The following is an 18582-nucleotide window of genomic DNA, read 5'->3' on the forward strand; positions in this document are numbered from 1 at the left end:
CCCCTCTCGTCACACTACTCCTTTAATTAAATCCATTGGATACACATTTTAACATGCAAATATCTGGTATACAGTTAATTGCAAACATCTCAGCTGATCATCTGTGATTGAATCACCCGAAGATGAATATTAACATCTACTCTACAACCCTGAAGAATATTCCACCTCCTTCAAGAACATTCTTCCAGCAGGACCTGTTTATGGCTTATTGCATGATAAAAGTGTTAGAAGCGGTTAGCTGGATGTCACAAAGTGCTATTCACAGGCAGCTCCTCTTGTCAGTGGTGTTGTGTAAAAACCTTACCCTCTGCGTCAGAGCGTTTCTGTGCTGCGAGGAGCCTGTCACATCCCCAAGAGCCTGACTCCTCGAATACCCTAACACACTGTGGCAACATGCCGTTGCTATAGCAATTAGGTCGCCACATGGCATCAAGTGGTGAAGTAATCCAGTAGGGTTACAGAGGGGAGTCCTGTCAACAAAGAGAAAAAGAAAGCAAGATAGAGAGGGATACAGTACTTCCATTGAGTGCCACTCATTTAGACACTAAGCACAAACACACACTTAGATATTCGCCCTCATATTCCAAACCTGCATGATCTTTATTCCTTTCTACTACCTACAAAGGCAATTGCATTCTTAAGCAACATCCAAACTAAAATAAAACTTAATACGTGATACTGTATGTCTGGAACGCTTTACACAGGGAGCAACTGTACTTAAACTTAGTTTTAGCTTAGATTGGCTTGTGCTCTTTTTTTTTTTTTGTAATGAAAGACTGGCAAATTTAACATGTCATATTGGAGAGGTTGAGAAACTAACAGTGCTGCTTAACACCTGCTTACAGTACTTACCGTTTCTGCTGGAGAAGTTAAATACCGCTACTGCTAAAACTATAACTGTAAGCCTTTTTCAATTGCAGTTGTGGGGCTTTTAAAATGACAAATACATCAATATATATAAATGTATGTCATTTTAAATGTACTAAGCAATACCACTGCAATGCATGCAAAAGCGATATAATTATATTTGGATAATTCTATTAATCACAGATTAATTCTCTTAATCTATGTAAAAATGCTTCAGTTAATTAAAAAAAAAGATTGTTGCATTTCTCCATGAAGGATGCATGCAATTACAATTGCAATCTACACTACTTTGTAATAAAATACTAAGAAATTTTAATAAAATTGAATTAAAAAATCTGTATTTATTTGATCGAAATACTGAAACAGAAACAGTAATATTGTAATATATATATATATATATATATAATTTAAAATGACTTAATAACATTTTTTAAAATTCAAACAGGTATCTAGAGGGCAGTATAATTCTACCACTAACCTTTTGAAACAGTCGCCTTTGTGTCGGAAACACCTGTGCTGCTTCAAAATAATCTCTAGTTAGGCAGCTCACTAGAATCTGGAAATGAGCTATCAAGATAGACACACACACACGCACACACACAATAGAATATTTGTGTTTTTCCTTTTCTCAGACACTTTCAACCCACACACCATGAAATAAAACAATTGCTCATCCGCCCACCATCGCCTCACAAACACACACACACACACACACACACACACACACATATAATGAAAGCTGGGATTTAAGCATCACCTCCATCTGCAGCCACTAGATCACTTACAACTAATTAGCCGCCTCTCAGATTCACAGATCTGGAGTAAATATTTATCATGCCTCACAACAATGGATTATTATTTTAGCGATGGTGTATTTTCGGAGCAGCAGAAGCGTTTGACACTGAGCAGCTACAGAAGAGTTTTCACCTTGCTTGCATTCTTATCACACACACACAGAGCAACATCATAATACACTATGAAACAAAGCAATCGCTCATCCACCCACCATTAACACAGACACACACATGCACTACACACACACTGAACTGGCACCACAGAAAGAAGAGCTTGTGTATTTGTTGCTCTATGGAAGATTTATTGTCATGTAAACAGCGATGTGGGAAAGTCAGGCATGGATAGCATCTCTGCGCTCATACGACACAATCTCACAAAACTGTGCCCAAACTGCTGTGCATTTATATAGCTGGACAGAGTCATAAACACATACACAACTATCTAGCAGAGGTGGTACCTCACCTCATGCAAGCTGTCCTGCTAAGAATCAAGTAATGTCACAGTACAAAAAGTGGCTTATATTACTTATTTATTTCCCTCCAGGAAATGAACTTTCTGCTTTATGAATTATAAATATCCCAAAAGCAACATACTGTTGTTTTGTCTACATTAATGTCTAAAATCTGATTCTGTCAGCTGAAATTGTTTTACAAGGGGGAAAAAATACAGTAAATAGATCAAAAAGCATTAGTTGTTAACCCATTAAATGAATGGAAATTTAGGAATGACTCATTTTTGGAGGAATAGGACTCATGATGCAAAGAAATTCAAAATGTAAAAAAATTAAATAAAATAAAATAAAAATAAGCATCACATCTGTTTTCAACATTGAAAAAAAATATTTTTATCTTGAGCACCACCTCAGCATATTAGAATGATTTCTGAAGGATCATGTAACACGTATATATATATATATATATATATAATGTGTTCTTTTTTACTTATACTACTTATTTACATTACTATTAAATATGAATATATTATTAATAATATTATATGTTTACTCACCCACATGCTATTCCAAACAGGTTTTCTTCTGCAGAACATAAATATTTTGAAAAATGTTTCAGTTGAGTGAAAATCAATGGTGTTCAAAATTTCGAAAGGACCTAAAGGTAGCATAAAAGTAATCCATTCGGCTCCAGCAATTTAATCCAAGTCTTCAGAAAAGATATTATCCCATTGTATGATGATCAGAGCAATATTTAGTTAGTTATTCAATCTTGAATCAAATGAAATGATTGATCAGCTCATGTATACTCCCAAGAACCAATGAGGTTTGATGTTACTGAAAGGTAGCTGTAGCCTATTTGATTTTAACTCTGTAATAATGAGTGGAACTAAAAAAAATTAAAATGAATAAATAAAAAATAATAATAATTTAGTCTTAAATTTCACTCTGGGTGACAAAAGCGATGTAAATGGCATGCTTTTGCATGACTGTGCACTGTGTAAATGTAGACTGAGAGGTTTTAGTTGTTCTGTGACTGTCATTTTGCAAAATAATTCATTGTTGTAACATTGTTGCATCATCTACCACAAGTCCAAGTAGACTCCTGAGTCCTGAGTCATTTCATTTAATCAAGCAAGTCACAAATCCTTAAATGTGCAACTCGAGTCAAATCATGTAACTGTAGTCCGCCACCTCTGCTATCTACTCATGACACACCTCTTTATCATTTCTTTCTGCTCTCCTTTCTCGGTGAAGAAGCTCTTCAAAACACAACTGTCAATCTCAGCTGTGCATATGTCTGTGGATGTGTGTGTGTGTGGGTCCTTGACGGGGGTGCTGTATCTGAATGGCGACTGTCAGTACACAGTGCACAGTAGAGATATGTTGTTTTTAAGGGTGGGGTAAGCGATTTTTCAAAAACGCTTTAGAAAACTACATTATAGGAAAACCAAATAGCAAAACAAACTTATAGCCAATCAGCAGTAAGGGGCGTGTCTACTCATGATGTGGAGGAGAGAGCGTTCAGTGCACAGGACGGACATTAGCGAGCCGAGCGACAGAAAGATAGAGATGGCGGATGAAAAACAAAAGAAAAAGTCTGCGGAACAAAAGAAGGCTAAGGCAATAAGGCAAGAAGTAGGACGAGTGTAAATATCGGATAAGCTTTCCAGCGCTGGAGAGAACTCAAGGAGCAGAAGGCCTGCGATCGGACGCCGAGGTTGTTTTGCTTCTTCTCGATAGGTGAGTAACACCGTGTCTGCGCAGCAACAGCTAAAGTCTAAAAAGCGACCGTTGAAAATCATTTGAAATTTGTGTCAATACGCCATAAATAGAACGCCGCAGCAGTTTTCTATCGGGGATTTGTCGTGTCGTGCCGCATCCAATGTAGATCATAGATATGTATATATATATATCTATGGTGTAGACAGCATCACTGATTATAATGAGTTCTATAGTATTTTGTCGCGCCGCGTCACTCGTGTCCGGTGTAGACACGGTGTAACATTGGTTTTGTTTTGTTTCACAGAACTAATCGTTGCCTGGGTTGCGTATGTTTGTGTGGGGCGGAGCTATCAAAACAGGGGCGAGACCCTTTTGGGGTAGGGGCGTGTTTGTTTTCGTGATTTCAAATGTCAACATTGGCTACCAGAAATCGCTTACCCCACCTTTAAGCCCTGAATTTTGGAAACGTCTCGGATGCCAGATTGGTATGTTGTGGTAGGCTACCTCAGAGTCAAGCGGATCATGCTCAGCAGTGATGTCACATCGCCAACTCTATGTGTCTCTGTCAAAATGGAAAATAATGTTACCATGGAACTTAAAGAGTAACTGACAAGTGCATATGTAATGAGTGGGGCGGGGCCGAGAGCTGTGGAAGCAGAGTGAGGTCAGTGGAGTTTAATGGTAATGAGCCGGTTCCCGCCTCCTACTTCCCGTTCTACGAACTGTGTTACAGTATATTACCTAAGAGAGAGACAGAAAGAGAGACTGCACAAGTTGCTACAAAAAAGAAAAAAAAACTGAAACTAACACTTTTATGTTGAAAACAATAGTGTTTTACATTTTTATATTTATAGTGTTTTATGTATGTATAAAACATACATTGTAAAAAAAATTATCTAGTTCATCTTAAAAACTTAAGTTCAGTTGCAGCTGAATCGTTTGAGTGCATGATTCAACACATCACTAATTTATTTGCTGAATGAATCACTGTTTTGGAACAAATCGGCTGAATTAATGAATCAATGACTCACTCATAAAGAGAGTCACTTATCACCACCTACAGGCGTAATGACGTAACCTGCAGAAACGGTCACTGAATAAGCCACGCCATTGCGCAGATAGTTCATCTGGAACGAGCAAACACAGACAAATGCAGGATGGCAGCGAAACAACAAATGTAATGTCTTACATACAGGACTATTAAAAGAGTAAAAGTCTTTTTCTCCTTCAAAAATAAGTGCATAACACCCCTGACCACGTTTATACACTCGATATGATGTACAGTGCTGTTCTTTATGCCTTAATGGTGATCTTTATGCCTTGTGTCAAAATCTGTAAACAACTTTGTGACTCCCCTACGAGAGAGAGAGGTGAATTATAAATTCATGTTCATCCTCAGTCGGTCTGTGAATGTTTATGTCCCTCCGCTCCATGAGCAGTCTGAGTGATTCGTGTTGAGCAGTAATAGCAGTAAGTAAATCACACAGGTTAAACTGCTCTTGCCGGATCTTTTCAAATCAATAAAGCTATTCTAAGGCACCGTCAGACTACAAGCCTGATTTGTTGATTTACTGTATCTGTGTCTACAGCATCCCATGACAAAACATGCAAACATCTGTTAGGGATGCACAGAGAGATATTCTGATCAACACTTAGTTATTTTATATTGTGAAAGATACTGGTTTTTGTCCACGATAAAACTTTGTTCTTTAAATAACACAAGGCATCATAAGATCATAAAATAAAAGTGTAAAAAATGTACAACAAAGTTATTATTTTTCAGACTGCCATAAAATAAGAGATTTTGAGATTGAACTCGGATCAAATCAAATTATGAACAATTCAAGCTATACTTCAATTATAATCCCATATCTAGCCATCCATACATGATCTAATATCTGCATTTCAATCATTCTGATCTATCCATCAACCTATCACTGATAGATGTATTTCACCCTCAACCATAACCCCCATAACATCCATCACTGGATATCTGTGATGGAACAATAGATAGATAGACAGACAGACAGACAGACAGACAGACAGACAGACAGATAGATAGATAGATAGATAGATAGATAGATAGATAGATAGATAGATAGATAGATAGATAGATAGATAGATAAACCACAGACAGACGATAGATAGATAGAAATATGCTATATGGAAAGCATTTGTCCCACAATAGGTATGTCCATATCCTTGGAGGCTCAGCGCAAGCTAATTAACAGCAATTAGTGTTTGTAACGGGTAATTATATTACAGTTAATTATCCTGTTACCAGATGCTGATTATTTAATATAGGGGTGTGCTCAACATCTGCTGCCAATGAGGGATGATTACACATTATCGAGGGTCACGTGCCATCAAATTCTGGAACGAACAGATGAGCTATGAAGAAATGAACTATGGGCCACAGAAGGTTAATAAGGTTTGATCCAGCACACAATGAAGTTCTCGAATACAGCAAGACGTGTGTGGATTTCATTGCACCTCTGCTGCATGTGTGTGTGTAAGTAGGTGCGTGTGTGCATGGGTGTTGACATTGACGTTATCTTTGTGAATGATGGGGTTCATAACTTCTAACCTGTTTTCCCTATCTGATGAATCATCATCCAGCAGCAACCCTCTGAGCAATTACACCGTGCAGAGAAAATGCACTGCACCAGGTTTGGATGTAGCCTACTATTTGTGTCTACATATAGTTAAAATTACAAAAAATAACTATATAATTATCATGGCACTGTTATAAATACATAATATATATACATATACACATCCCTGACAGAACCAAATAACTAGCCGAATATGTATACATGTATATATTTATAAAACATAATAATAATACATGATAGACAGATAGACAGATAGATAGATAGATAGATAGATAGATAGATAGATAGATAGATAGATAGATCAAATATAGAGAGATAGATAGATAGATAGATAGATAGATACAGAGACAGAGACAGAGAGATAGATCGACAACTTCTGTCAACATCTCCACAACTTCAATTCTCACTCTTTCTCTTGCCCCTATAGAAAAATAATCACTTGTACAAACAGTAGTGACAGTTTGTCCATCATCCCTTGAGGGGCATTTTCTTCGTCTTTTCTCCTGGTTCACACTATATCATTCTCCCTGAGGCCAAAACGCGAGACAGAAGCATCATCTCCTCTGTGCTCATTTGCTGTGTCTTATTTTGCAATGTGCTGACCAAGGACGCTTACTCCCAGAGCCCCGAGCTACAGTACAGAGGTGTGTGGGAGACTTCATATGAACGATAAAACCAATACCTAGCACATAAACCCTGACAGTAAGCAGCACGATTCCTCATCAAACCCTCGATACGTTCTCCGCTCGAAGTCGAACGGCATTGCAAAGTCATTTTGTTTAGAGATTTGATGATACTTTTCTTTGCCTACTATAATTGCTTCATGAGCCTGCAGCCGTTTACGTACTTACTGATAATAACCAAAGACGGTCATAAAGGGAACTATCTGTTCTTGAGTTAATAATGTGTTTCGTTCCGCTTGATATGTGTGAATTAACTTCTCCCCTCTTTCTCGTACTCTCTCTCAAGCTCCGTTCTCCCCTGCTGGCTCGGAGAATCAAGTAAAGTTTGATGCGTATGGTGACGGAATAGGCCGATACAACATCTTCAATTACCAGCTTGTGCCAGGCAGCGACAAGTTCACTTATATCCAGGTTGGAGAGTGGGCAGAGAGTCTTTCCCTAAATGAGGGCTTGATCGGCTGGCCGAGGGGAGCGGATGTACCCACATCTCAATGCAGTGACCCTTGCGCTCCCAATGAGATGAAGAAGATGCAAGCCGGCGAATACTGTTGCTGGATTTGTACTCCTTGTGAGCCCTATGAATACCTACCGGATGAGTTCACATGCATGCCCTGTGCACCCGGCCAATGGCCCCGTCCCGACCTGACCGGATGCTACGACCTTCCTGAGGACTACATCATGTGGGAGGATGCTTGGGCCATTGGACCCATCTCGATTGCATGTGTTGGCTTCATATGTACCTTAATGGTCTTCGTCGTTTTCATTCGGCACAACGACACGCCGCTGGTCAAAGCGTCCGGTCGTGAGCTGTGCTACATCCTGCTGCTGGGCGTCTTCATGTCCTACGTCATGACTTTCATATTCATCGCAAAACCTTCGCCTATCGTGTGCACGCTGCGGCGGTTAGGCCTCGGTACCTCGTTCGCGGTATGCTACTCCGCCTTGCTCACGAAGACCAATCGCATCGCTCGCATATTCAGCGGTGTAAAAGAGGGCGGGGCTCAGAGGCCCCGCTTCATCAGTCCCAGCTCACAGGTGTTCATCTGTCTGTTGTTGATCTCCGTGCAGCTCTTGTTGGTGTCCGTCTGGCTACTCCTGGAAGTGCCCGGCACACGGCGGTTCACAACGCCGGAGAAACGCCAGACTGTCATTTTGAAGTGTAACGTACGGGACTCTAGCATGCTGCTGTCACTGAGCTACGACGTGGTTCTGGTGGTCCTCTGCACGGTCTACGCCTTCAAGACCCGCAAGTGTCCGGAGAACTTCAATGAGGCCAAGTTCATCGGCTTCACCATGTACACCACCTGTATCATCTGGCTGGCCTTCCTGCCCATCTTCTATGTCACCTCCAGTGACTACAGGGTACGTCTGACACTGTAAAATTAATTCTGTAAAATGAAAGTTAACTGAAATTCATATAACTGCAATAAGTGTAAGATTTAAAGGGATAAATCACCCAAAAACCTAATTGTGCCACTGTTTACTCGCGATCGTGTCATTCCAAACTTGTATGACTCTATTTCTTCTGTGGAACACAAAATAAGATATTTTTGTGTTTTTTCTCCATACAATGAAAGTCATTGGGCTCCAATGTTGTTTAGTTGCCAGAGTCAAAGTATCTTCTTTTTTTCTGATATGAAATAATGACAAAAGTTAAATTTTTGGGTCAACTTCCCTTCAAGTAGAAAAGGAAGGTTTGTCAAGGCAAATCTTGAATGATGGATTCATTAAGCCTGATGTTTCATAGGCCTTATACGCAGACAAATCTATAATATTTAAAATGTATAGATTGTTTGTTATATTAATTTTTAAAAGAGTGTAAAAATGCAAAATTCTAATAATAGCAGACGAATCAAATAACAGAATCAAAGTTTAAAAAAATACATCTGAACAATAACATATGTGACCCTGGACCACAAAACCAGTCATAAGTGTAAATTATTTTAATAAATAAGCTTTCCATTGATGTATGATTTGTTAGGATAGGATAATATTTGGCTGATTTAAAAATCTGGAATCTGAGTGTGCAAAAAATCAAAATATTGAGAAAATCGCCTTTAAAGTTGTCCAAATGAAGTCCTTAGTAATGCATACAGCGGGTAAAATAAGTATTGAACGCGTCACCATTTTTCTCAGTAAATATATTTCTAAAGGTGCTGTTGACTTGATATTTTCACCAGATGTCGGTAACAACAACGAAAACAAAACAAGTTAAAAAAAAAAGTAATGTGTAATAAAATGGAATGACACAGAGGAAAAGTATTGAACACATGATGAAAGGGAGGTGCAAAAAGGCATGGAAAGCCAAGACACCAGCTGAAATCTATCAGTAATTAGAAAGCAATCCTGCCCCTAGTCAGTGGAAATTAATATTAGCTGGTTCAGTCCCAACACCTACAGTACCAGCACGATGAAGATGAAACAAGGGTGGACATTTCACAAGACAATGATCCCAAACACAGCCAAGGAAACTCTCATTTGGTTTTAGAAAAAGAAAATAAAGCTGCTAGAATGGCCAGCCAATCACCTTACTTAAATCCAATAGAAAATAAGAAATAAAGTTTAGAGTTCATAGAAGAGGCCCACAGAACCTTCAAGATTTGAAGAATGTTTGTGTGGAAGAATGGGCCAAAATCACACCTGAGCAATACATACGCCTAGTTTCTCCATACAGGAGGCCTCTTGAAGCTGTCATTACCAACAAAGGCTTTTGTACAAAGTATTAAATACATTTCAGTAGTTCAATACTCTTTCCCTGTGTCGTTCCATTTTATTACACATAACTTAATTTCTGATCTTATTTGTTTTGCTTTCTTTGTATGTATGGATTACTTGGGTTGTTACCGACATCTGGTGAAAATTTCATGTCAACAGCACCTTTAGAAATATATTTACTGAGAAAAATGCTGACGTGTTCGATACTTATTTAACCCGCTGTATTACTAATCAAAAATTAAGTTTTTAAATATTTACGGTATGAAATTTACATAATATCCTCATGGAACATGATCTTTACTTATTATCCTAATGATTTTTGGCATAAAAGAAAAATCAATCATTTTGACCCATACAATGTATTATTGGCTATTGCTACAAATATACCTGTGCTACTTATGACTGGTTTTGTGGTCCAGGGTCACATATAAAAATTCAGATTTAATGATTCCGCTGAACTGGCAAATGATGTGATGAAAAATGAATATGTTTGCAATAAATCTAATTCATGGAATTATTAAATAATACGTCCTTATTGAATAACTTGAATTATTAGAGAACTAATTCATATAAATAATTATTAATACCTGCAGCAACATGCCACTGTGAACATTCTGCCTCAATTCTGAGGGTAGGGCACATCTTACTTATCTTTTTACGTAAAAAAAAAAAAATATATATATATATATATATATATATTTGTTATTGTACAAATTGAAATGAATTCAGCTTCCTTTGGGGTGTGGCCAAATCGATTACATTTCCAGCTCATGAATTTAAAGGTAACCAATTCTTAACATAACTGAATTATACCCATTCCTGTCTGACATAAGCAGAAATACTGCTCAAATCAAATGAAAGTACCTGAAGCTAACTGAACACAGCTAGATTGAATCTGCTTTAGTGAGAATGAATCAAACTGATCTGAGCTGAAAAGCGGAACCAGAAAAAAAGCCATTAACATGCAAAACAGACGACGTTGTCTTGTATCCGGGCTTGTGGGACCCCAAGACGCCTGCTGTTCGGATAGCTGTTACGTGTATTAGGAATTACACCAAGTAAGCAGAACTGTCAGACAGAAATCTGTTGACAAATTTAAATCTTCAGCAAACACATAGCCTCAACAGACAACTTCTCAATAGTTCGTTGATGCAACAAATATATCACATAGAGCAATTCAGTTTCTATAACCGAGCTTGTCATTCACCACACCAGCTTGAAGTACTCAAACAGCATTGCCACTCAAGAGAGAAACTGGACCATGTAGACAGCCTGCTGACGCAAAGAGGAATTCTTGCAGTGAGCAGGACGAAAACGTATCTTACTAGGCCGCAGTCAATGAAGTGAGAAGAGAGGCTATTTGCTCAAGAGACGCAGCCCTCAGAGACCATTCGCGCAGAATGCTGATGCCTGTAGAAGCGCAAGATAGTTGAAAGATACAGAAACCCAAGTGCAAATGCATGCAGAGCTACGAACTGACCGAGTAAAACACAACAGAATAAAGACGGCTTTATAAGATGGCTCACGCTGATTACATTGCAGAAAATATGAGCAAGACTAACAGTACAGCTTATCAGTTCGCGTATTTTTAGCAGGACATGAACATATGCGCATGGGGAACCCGCTGATAAGTCATAATGAGATAAAAGTCTAACTGAAACGGATCATACCATTCATTTAGCTCTCTGTGAAATCGTTCCTTAAGCGGAACAGCGTTGGATTGTTAGTGAAGGTCTAGATTCCCCTGGGCTGAGAAATTCCTGTTTAGCGTTATATCCGTCCTCCTATTCGTTTTGTAACAGTGGTGCGCCTTGACGGGGGACCGCGGGGAACAACAAGAAGATCTAAAACTGGAGGGAGGAAAATTATGTTGCTAATGGGAGACGTTCAACTACTTCTAATCAAATGCTATTTACGCAGCACTTTGCTAAATGTCACTGATATTATACCCCGTGCTCTACCTCTTTATTAGCCAAGGGGGTTCTTGATAGTTACAACTAATAGCTTCTGATTATGGGAATGAATGGGAGTCACCATAGAGACAATGAGGGTGAGACATGAATTGTGGTTTTCCTCTCTCTCTCTCTCTCTCTCTCTCTCTCAGGTCCAAACCACAACCATGTGTATATCTGTCAGTCTGAGTGGATTTGTGGTGCTGGGCTGCATGTTTGCCCCCAAAGTCCACATCATCATGTTCCAGCCTCAGAAGAACGTCACCAGTCACCGGTTAAACATGAACCGGTTCAGTGTGAGCGGGCCGGCCACTAGCTACGCGTCCCACGGTGAGATCTACACACAAAACAAAAAGAGATATTGTCGTATTTGAAGTTTAAGTATGTCACATTGGTCACACTTTATTTTAAGGTCCAATTCTCACTATTAACAAACCATTAACTACGAATTTTGCCTCAGTAAACTCCTAATTTGCTGCTCATTAATAGTTAGTAAGGTAGTTGTTAAGTTTAGGTATTGGGTAGGATTAAGGATGTAGAATATGGTCATGCAGAATATGTACTTTATAAGTACTAATAAACAGACAATGTTAATAACAGGCATGCTAATAAGCAACTAGTTAACAGTGAGAATTGGTCCTTATACTAAAGTGTTACCGTCAAATTTATGCCATTGACATGAATAATAGAGTCTACTTATTACTTTTCTAAGCAATTAGACTTGCAATTTCAATTTAGCAGACTGACTGGCAACTACCCAGGACAACTAGGGTCAAAATAAAGTATAAAATAAATATTTTTTTTAAATTGCCTCAATCAATCGATTTAAGTCTAGGGAGCACATATTACTCATTTATAAAATAGTTAATTCTATCACAGGCTTAAACACACTTAAAACACCTTAATAATGCCTTAGCAACTATTTTTGTTATTGTTGATTTTATTGCTATAAACAGACAATGTTAATAACAGGCATGCTAATAAGCAACTAGTTAACAGTGAGAATTGGTCCTTATACTAAAGTGTTACCGTCAAATTTATGCCATTGACATGAATAATAGAGTCTACTTATTACTTTTCTAAGCAATTAGACTTGCAATTTCAACTTAGCAGACTGACTGGCAACTACCCAGGACAACTAGGGTCAAAATAAAGTATAAAATAAATATTTTTTTAAAATTGCCTCAATCAATCGATTTAAGTCTAGGGAGCACATATTACTCATTTATAAAATAGTTAATTCTATCACAGGCTTAAACACACTTAAAACACCTTAATAATGCCTTAGCAACTATTTTTGTTATTGTTGATTTTATTGCTATGGTTGTGGCGTGATGGGTCTAATGTGATCATTTATTATATACTTACACGATCATGAATCACAATCAAAAACTTGCAACCACGTTGACCCACAAAAACACAGCACAAAATGAGAAAATGCTGCAAAGCAATTCATTTGTGCTCTAAATACAAGTGACACACAAGGCCAACTGGTTGCCAGTGTTGAACTTTCCGCAGTGCTTACACAGACGGTTTGTAGTCATTACAGCCCTTTGATATGCCAATTTACACTGAGGATTTTAATGTCAGCATTGTCACACAGAGCAGTTGTGTAAGAGCCCAGAGGAAATGTGCGGCTGAGCGGCCGTTCTGCCGCCTGATGCTGGGTAATAAGCCCATGTGTGCGCAGACAACAGCTTCTGCTCTAATGCATTATTCACAAGCACAAAAACAGATCAGGTAAACAGTTTCATCTTTATTTACATTTCATCCATCTAATAAATAACATGACAGACACTGCAAAGAAGAGAAGATACTGCAGAGCAGAGACCCAGTCACCCGCTAGGAGGGAAAAGAGGGGGAGGGAGGTGATCAGAGGAGAATCAAATCGGGGGGAAAGCATGTCGGTGAACTTTGTGAAAAGTTTGTGGTGCCTTTTATGTGAAGTTGGCCATCTGTAAACCTGGCTGTGTTTGGAATTGCATTTTAACATACATCACTATTGCTGCAGTATACAACAGTATACCATGTCAACACAGTATGAACATTTTCAAAATGCATGGAATATCTTAATAAGTGATAGCCCTATACCGACTTTATGGTCACACTTTATCTTAACTTCTAATTCTCACTATTAACTAACTTTTAACTATGACTGTTGCCTCAAAAACATCCTAATTTGTTGCTTATCAGTAGTTAGTAAGGTAGTTGTTAAGTTTAGGTATGGGGCAGGATTAAGAGATCTAAAATATGCTCATGCAGAATAAGGCATTAATATGTGTTTTATGAGTACTAATATACAGTCAATATGCAAGTAATATGCATGCTAATGAGCAACTAATTAATAGTGACAATTGGTCCTTACTATTTCTAATGCCATTTCAGTTTTAATTGCAATTTCTTTGTTAAATAAATTTTTTGTTTACACACTATCGTGAAAATTACTAAACTATGATACATGCAGTTACCCACCTCTTTTACACCCCTTTGTCCATTACTTTTTTATTCAATTCTACTTGTGGTTTCTTTCTTTCTTGCTCATTCACTCAAGTAAAAAAACTAAATTCTATAAAAAAAGAAAAGAAGAAATCTACATTTTTAATTAGTGAAAAAAAATATTTGACTAGATAATCAAAAATAATACGCATTACCGCATGGTTTTGTAATATATATTTAAAAAAAAAACTTTGGGATGAATTTCTTGCGAAATAACTAAATGATAATATTTGCAGTTACAAATATATAAAATGATGACTTGTTAGGTCCCACCTCTTTTACATTCCTGTGTCCATACCTTCTTTTCATTTGTCTAATTCTCCTTTTGCTCTCTTTCTTTAGCATCTGTTAGCGCCCACTGCGTTCCGACGGTGTGCAACGGCAGAGAGATCGTCGACTCCACCACTTCCTCTCTGTGACCTCGCCTCTTCCTCCAGACTCCTGCTCCTTAGCGACTGTTAGCCAATCAGCACACATTGTGCTCTGCCCAAGAACTAGGTCTGCCTACAGTGTGTAGAAAGTGTGTATGATTATTAAATTATTTTTAGGGTTTGTTGTAAATATTAACTGACATTGTTGTAGAGAAACAAAAGAACAAAAAAATCCTTTATAGAGAGATTTTGGAAACTTTTGTTTTGATAGCATTATTATTTATGTTGTAAACGGCCATGATGTGATGATGTAAAACTCAAACCAGTTTTTGATTGGGCCACAGTAGAGACTGACAGAAACGGCTCCGCCTGCAATACTGGACACTGGAATTTGTGGTCGTTTTCTTTTGTAGGCCTCATTGTAATAATCTAAACTGTACGTATGTATTTCTATGTTGTACATTTTGTACAGAATCTTAACCGATGGTTTTAACAGCACAAGTTGACAGCATTAGAGTCTATGCTGGTCATGAGGTCCAGAGCAGGAAAACCATCGAACGAGCGCTCGCACCTCAAGCTTCACGTCGTCTCATCACAGGCAGTGGCAGTACGCCAGAGGTTACAACACCATTTTAGTACACTGTCATGACATCTGAAAGCATATTACATTAACTGCATCTCATAAGCGTTGCGTTCGGATTGGCTGTGATGCATGTTTATGTTGCTGCACAGATATGCAGTGCTACGAGATGTTATATATGTTTACATTGCCTGTGACGAGAAGCCTTTCGGGATGGAAAGTTTGGAAGATGAGCATGTGAGGTACTTTACCAAGTTGACACATACCTCTTTTGCACCATCATGGTGCCGTCCCACACTTGTCGACTGGATAAATGGTGATTCGCCAGAAAAAAAGCACATCCACACCTGCCCCTTAAACCCGTTTGTGATGAAGCAAGAAACGGTTTTGTCAGAGGGCAAACAATAGCATAATGTCCTCTCCAAATACATCTTTTAAAACATAAATTGTAATTGTAAGTAATTGTAAAGTAATGAGAAAAACTCAAATTGCAAATATTTGTATTATCTTTTGCTCACCAAGGCTGCATTTAATCAAAACTACATTAACATTGTGAAACATTATTACAATTTAAAATAACTGTTTTCTATATTAATAGATTTAAAATGTGATTTATTTCTTAAATGGCAAAGCTGAATTTTCAGCATCATTACTCCAGTCTTTAGTGTCACATGATCCTTCAGAAATCATTCTAATATGCAGATTTGCTACTTAAGGAACATTTCTTATCTTCAATTTTAAAAACAGTTGTGCTGCTTAATATTTCTGTCTACCCCAACACTGGCACCGGCACCATTTCAGTGGAAAACTGGTGATAATCGGTTGCGTTTCTGATGTGTGAAATGCTTTGTGATGCAGTGAATGTAAAATGTATTCTGTTGTTCGATATCGGCTTGTTGTGCCTTATCATTTGTCCTATAGTTTTAATATGAGAGGTTCCTCAGAGCCTTTGGGCGGGAGAGGACAAGACCATTTTTTACAGACGTCTTTTTTTACATTTCAGAAGTTTTATACATTTCTATGTTTTTCTGTTGGTTCGTTTGGAAGAGAGGGGGACGTTCGGATTCTTTGACAAGCTGAAGATTGAGGAGAGCTAAAATGTTAAAAGTTTACTTGTTTTTAGCTTGTGGTCATCGCACGGCCCCAAGGGATTCTGTACAATATCACGCTGCCTAATGCAAGTGTCAAACTGTATCATGTTATTGTAGGACCATCCATTCTTGGCTCGTCAAAAAGAGACATAGTAAACAAACATGTAACAGTAACCTAGAAATGCTAAAGCTCTCAACATTCATAATTCATCAGCATGGCAGCAAAGGAAATCATTTGTGTGTCAGTTAACAGTACCAGGATGTGAACATACACACAGCAGGAACGAGAAAATCAGATGACAGAAAAACATAACCAATCAATGACAGATTTAGTCTTCCAATGGAGACGGACTTGCTCACAGAAACACAAGAGATGTAGTGCAACTACACAAATATGTACAATCAATATGCAGCTGAGCCCATATAAACTATACACTTCCTCAGTTTTTTTCCCTTTTCGGCCACTAATTAGTGATTACTACTGGTGAGCAATAGGATTACGAATTCCAACAAACCCCTAACCCTAAGTAAATGTCATTAGGTAGCCTAACTCAAAACTCAGAACAACATTTAAAAGTCACTCTGAACATCTGCAGCACCTGCATAGTAACTTGCTAAAAGCCACTTAAAAATCTGAACAATTGCATAGCAACACCCTGGAAACTGCCCGGAACGCCTTAAAAAGATGCTAAACAACACTTAGGAACACCTTAGGAACTGCATAGCTACACCCTGGCAACCATCCAAAACACCCTGGTAACTGCACAGTAACATGGTAAAAACCCACACTTGACATTCTCAACTGCATAAAATGCTCTGGAAACCACCCACGACACGTTAGCACCTGCATAGTGACATACTAAAAAAACACTCAAAGCTTAGCCTATTGTGATTTATTGGATGAGGTGCACTAAACTAGCCTACTGTTCATTCATCAACTGAAAACAGCATCGATTGGGATTTAAGAATCGATATTGGTTCATAAAAATGAGAATCTATTAAAATTGAGAAATCGATTTTTTTACCCAGCCCTAGCATATCTTGTTGTTTTTAGTGGCCTCCACTGTCACTGCGGGGTGTGTGTTGAACATGAAAAGTGACGCACAGTCTCATCTGTTCATCTGTTCTCTTCATAAATAAATAAATGCATAAACCTATATGCTCGTCCTGTAGGTTCATTATTAAAAATGACAATGTGAACAAAAATAAAAGCAATTAAATGTGTTATTATAATTAAAATATGGAAATTAAAATGACGGGTAATAATAGATTATGACGGAATTTTACGACCCTGTCTGTCAAAATGACGGACAATATAAAAGACTAACGCATCCATAGCAACACCCTGGAAACCAACCACATCCTAACAACAGCACAGTAACATTCAAAAAACCACAAAGATCATCTTTGCAACTGCATAGCAACACCCTGGAAAACAATCACATCCTAACAACAGCACAGTAACATTCTAAAAACCACCCCGAACATCTTCACAACTGCATAGCAACACCCTGGTTGCAACTGCATAGCAACACCCTGTAAACCAACCACATCCTGAAAACAGCACAGTAACATTCTAAAAACCACCCAAAACATATTTGCGACTGCATAGCAACACCCTGGAAACCACCCACAACCTCTTAGAAACAGCACAGTAACATTCTGAAAAACATGAAGAGCATCTTCACAACTGCATGGCAACACTATGGAAACCAACCACACCCTAGCAACAGCACAGTAACATTCCAAAAATCACCCATAACATCTTCGCAACTGCATAGCAACACCCTAGAAACCACCCAGAACATCTAAGCAACAGCACAGTAACATTCTAAAAAACCACCCAGAACATCTTCGCAACTGCATAGCAACACCCTGGAAACCACCCAGAACATCTAAGCAACAGCACAGTAACATTCTAAAAAACACCCAGAACATCTTCGCAACTACATAGCAACACCCTGGAAACCACCCACAACATCTTAGCAACAGCACAGTAACATTCCAAAAATCACCCAGAACATCTTCGCAACTACATAGCAACACCCTGGAAACCACCCACAACATCTAAGCAACAGCACAGTAACATTCTAAAAAACACCCAGAACATCTTCGCAACTACATAGCAACACCCTGGAAACCACCCACAACATCTTAGCAACAGCACAGTAACATTCCAAAAATCACCCAGAACATCTTCGCAACTACATAGCAACACCCTGGAAACCACCCACAACATCT

General features: G+C 38.3%; 1 protein-coding gene across 3 annotated transcripts in view; it reads left to right on the forward strand.

Annotated features, from left to right (window-relative positions):
• grm3 (glutamate receptor, metabotropic 3) overlaps window positions 1–15768 on the forward strand; it is a 46818-nt gene extending 31050 nt beyond the window's left edge. For all 3 annotated transcript variants that reach the window (XM_016243233.1, XM_016243250.1, XM_016243242.1), the window contains 3 exons: window positions 7423–8498; window positions 11956–12133; window positions 14642–15768. In XM_016243233.1, the coding sequence (XP_016098719.1) occupies window positions 7423–8498; window positions 11956–12133; window positions 14642–14718 (1331 nt within the window). In that variant the 3' untranslated portion in view covers window positions 14719–15768. The remainder of the gene's footprint in view (window positions 1–7422; window positions 8499–11955; window positions 12134–14641) is intronic.
• Window positions 15769–18582: the final 2814 nt, after the last annotated feature.

Source organism: Sinocyclocheilus grahami, unplaced genomic scaffold (assembly GCF_001515645.1).
Source record: "Sinocyclocheilus grahami isolate Dianchi unplaced genomic scaffold, SAMN03320097.WGS_v1.1 scaffold22.1, whole genome shotgun sequence".
Classification (NCBI taxonomy): Eukaryota; Metazoa; Chordata; class Actinopteri; order Cypriniformes; family Cyprinidae; genus Sinocyclocheilus; species Sinocyclocheilus grahami.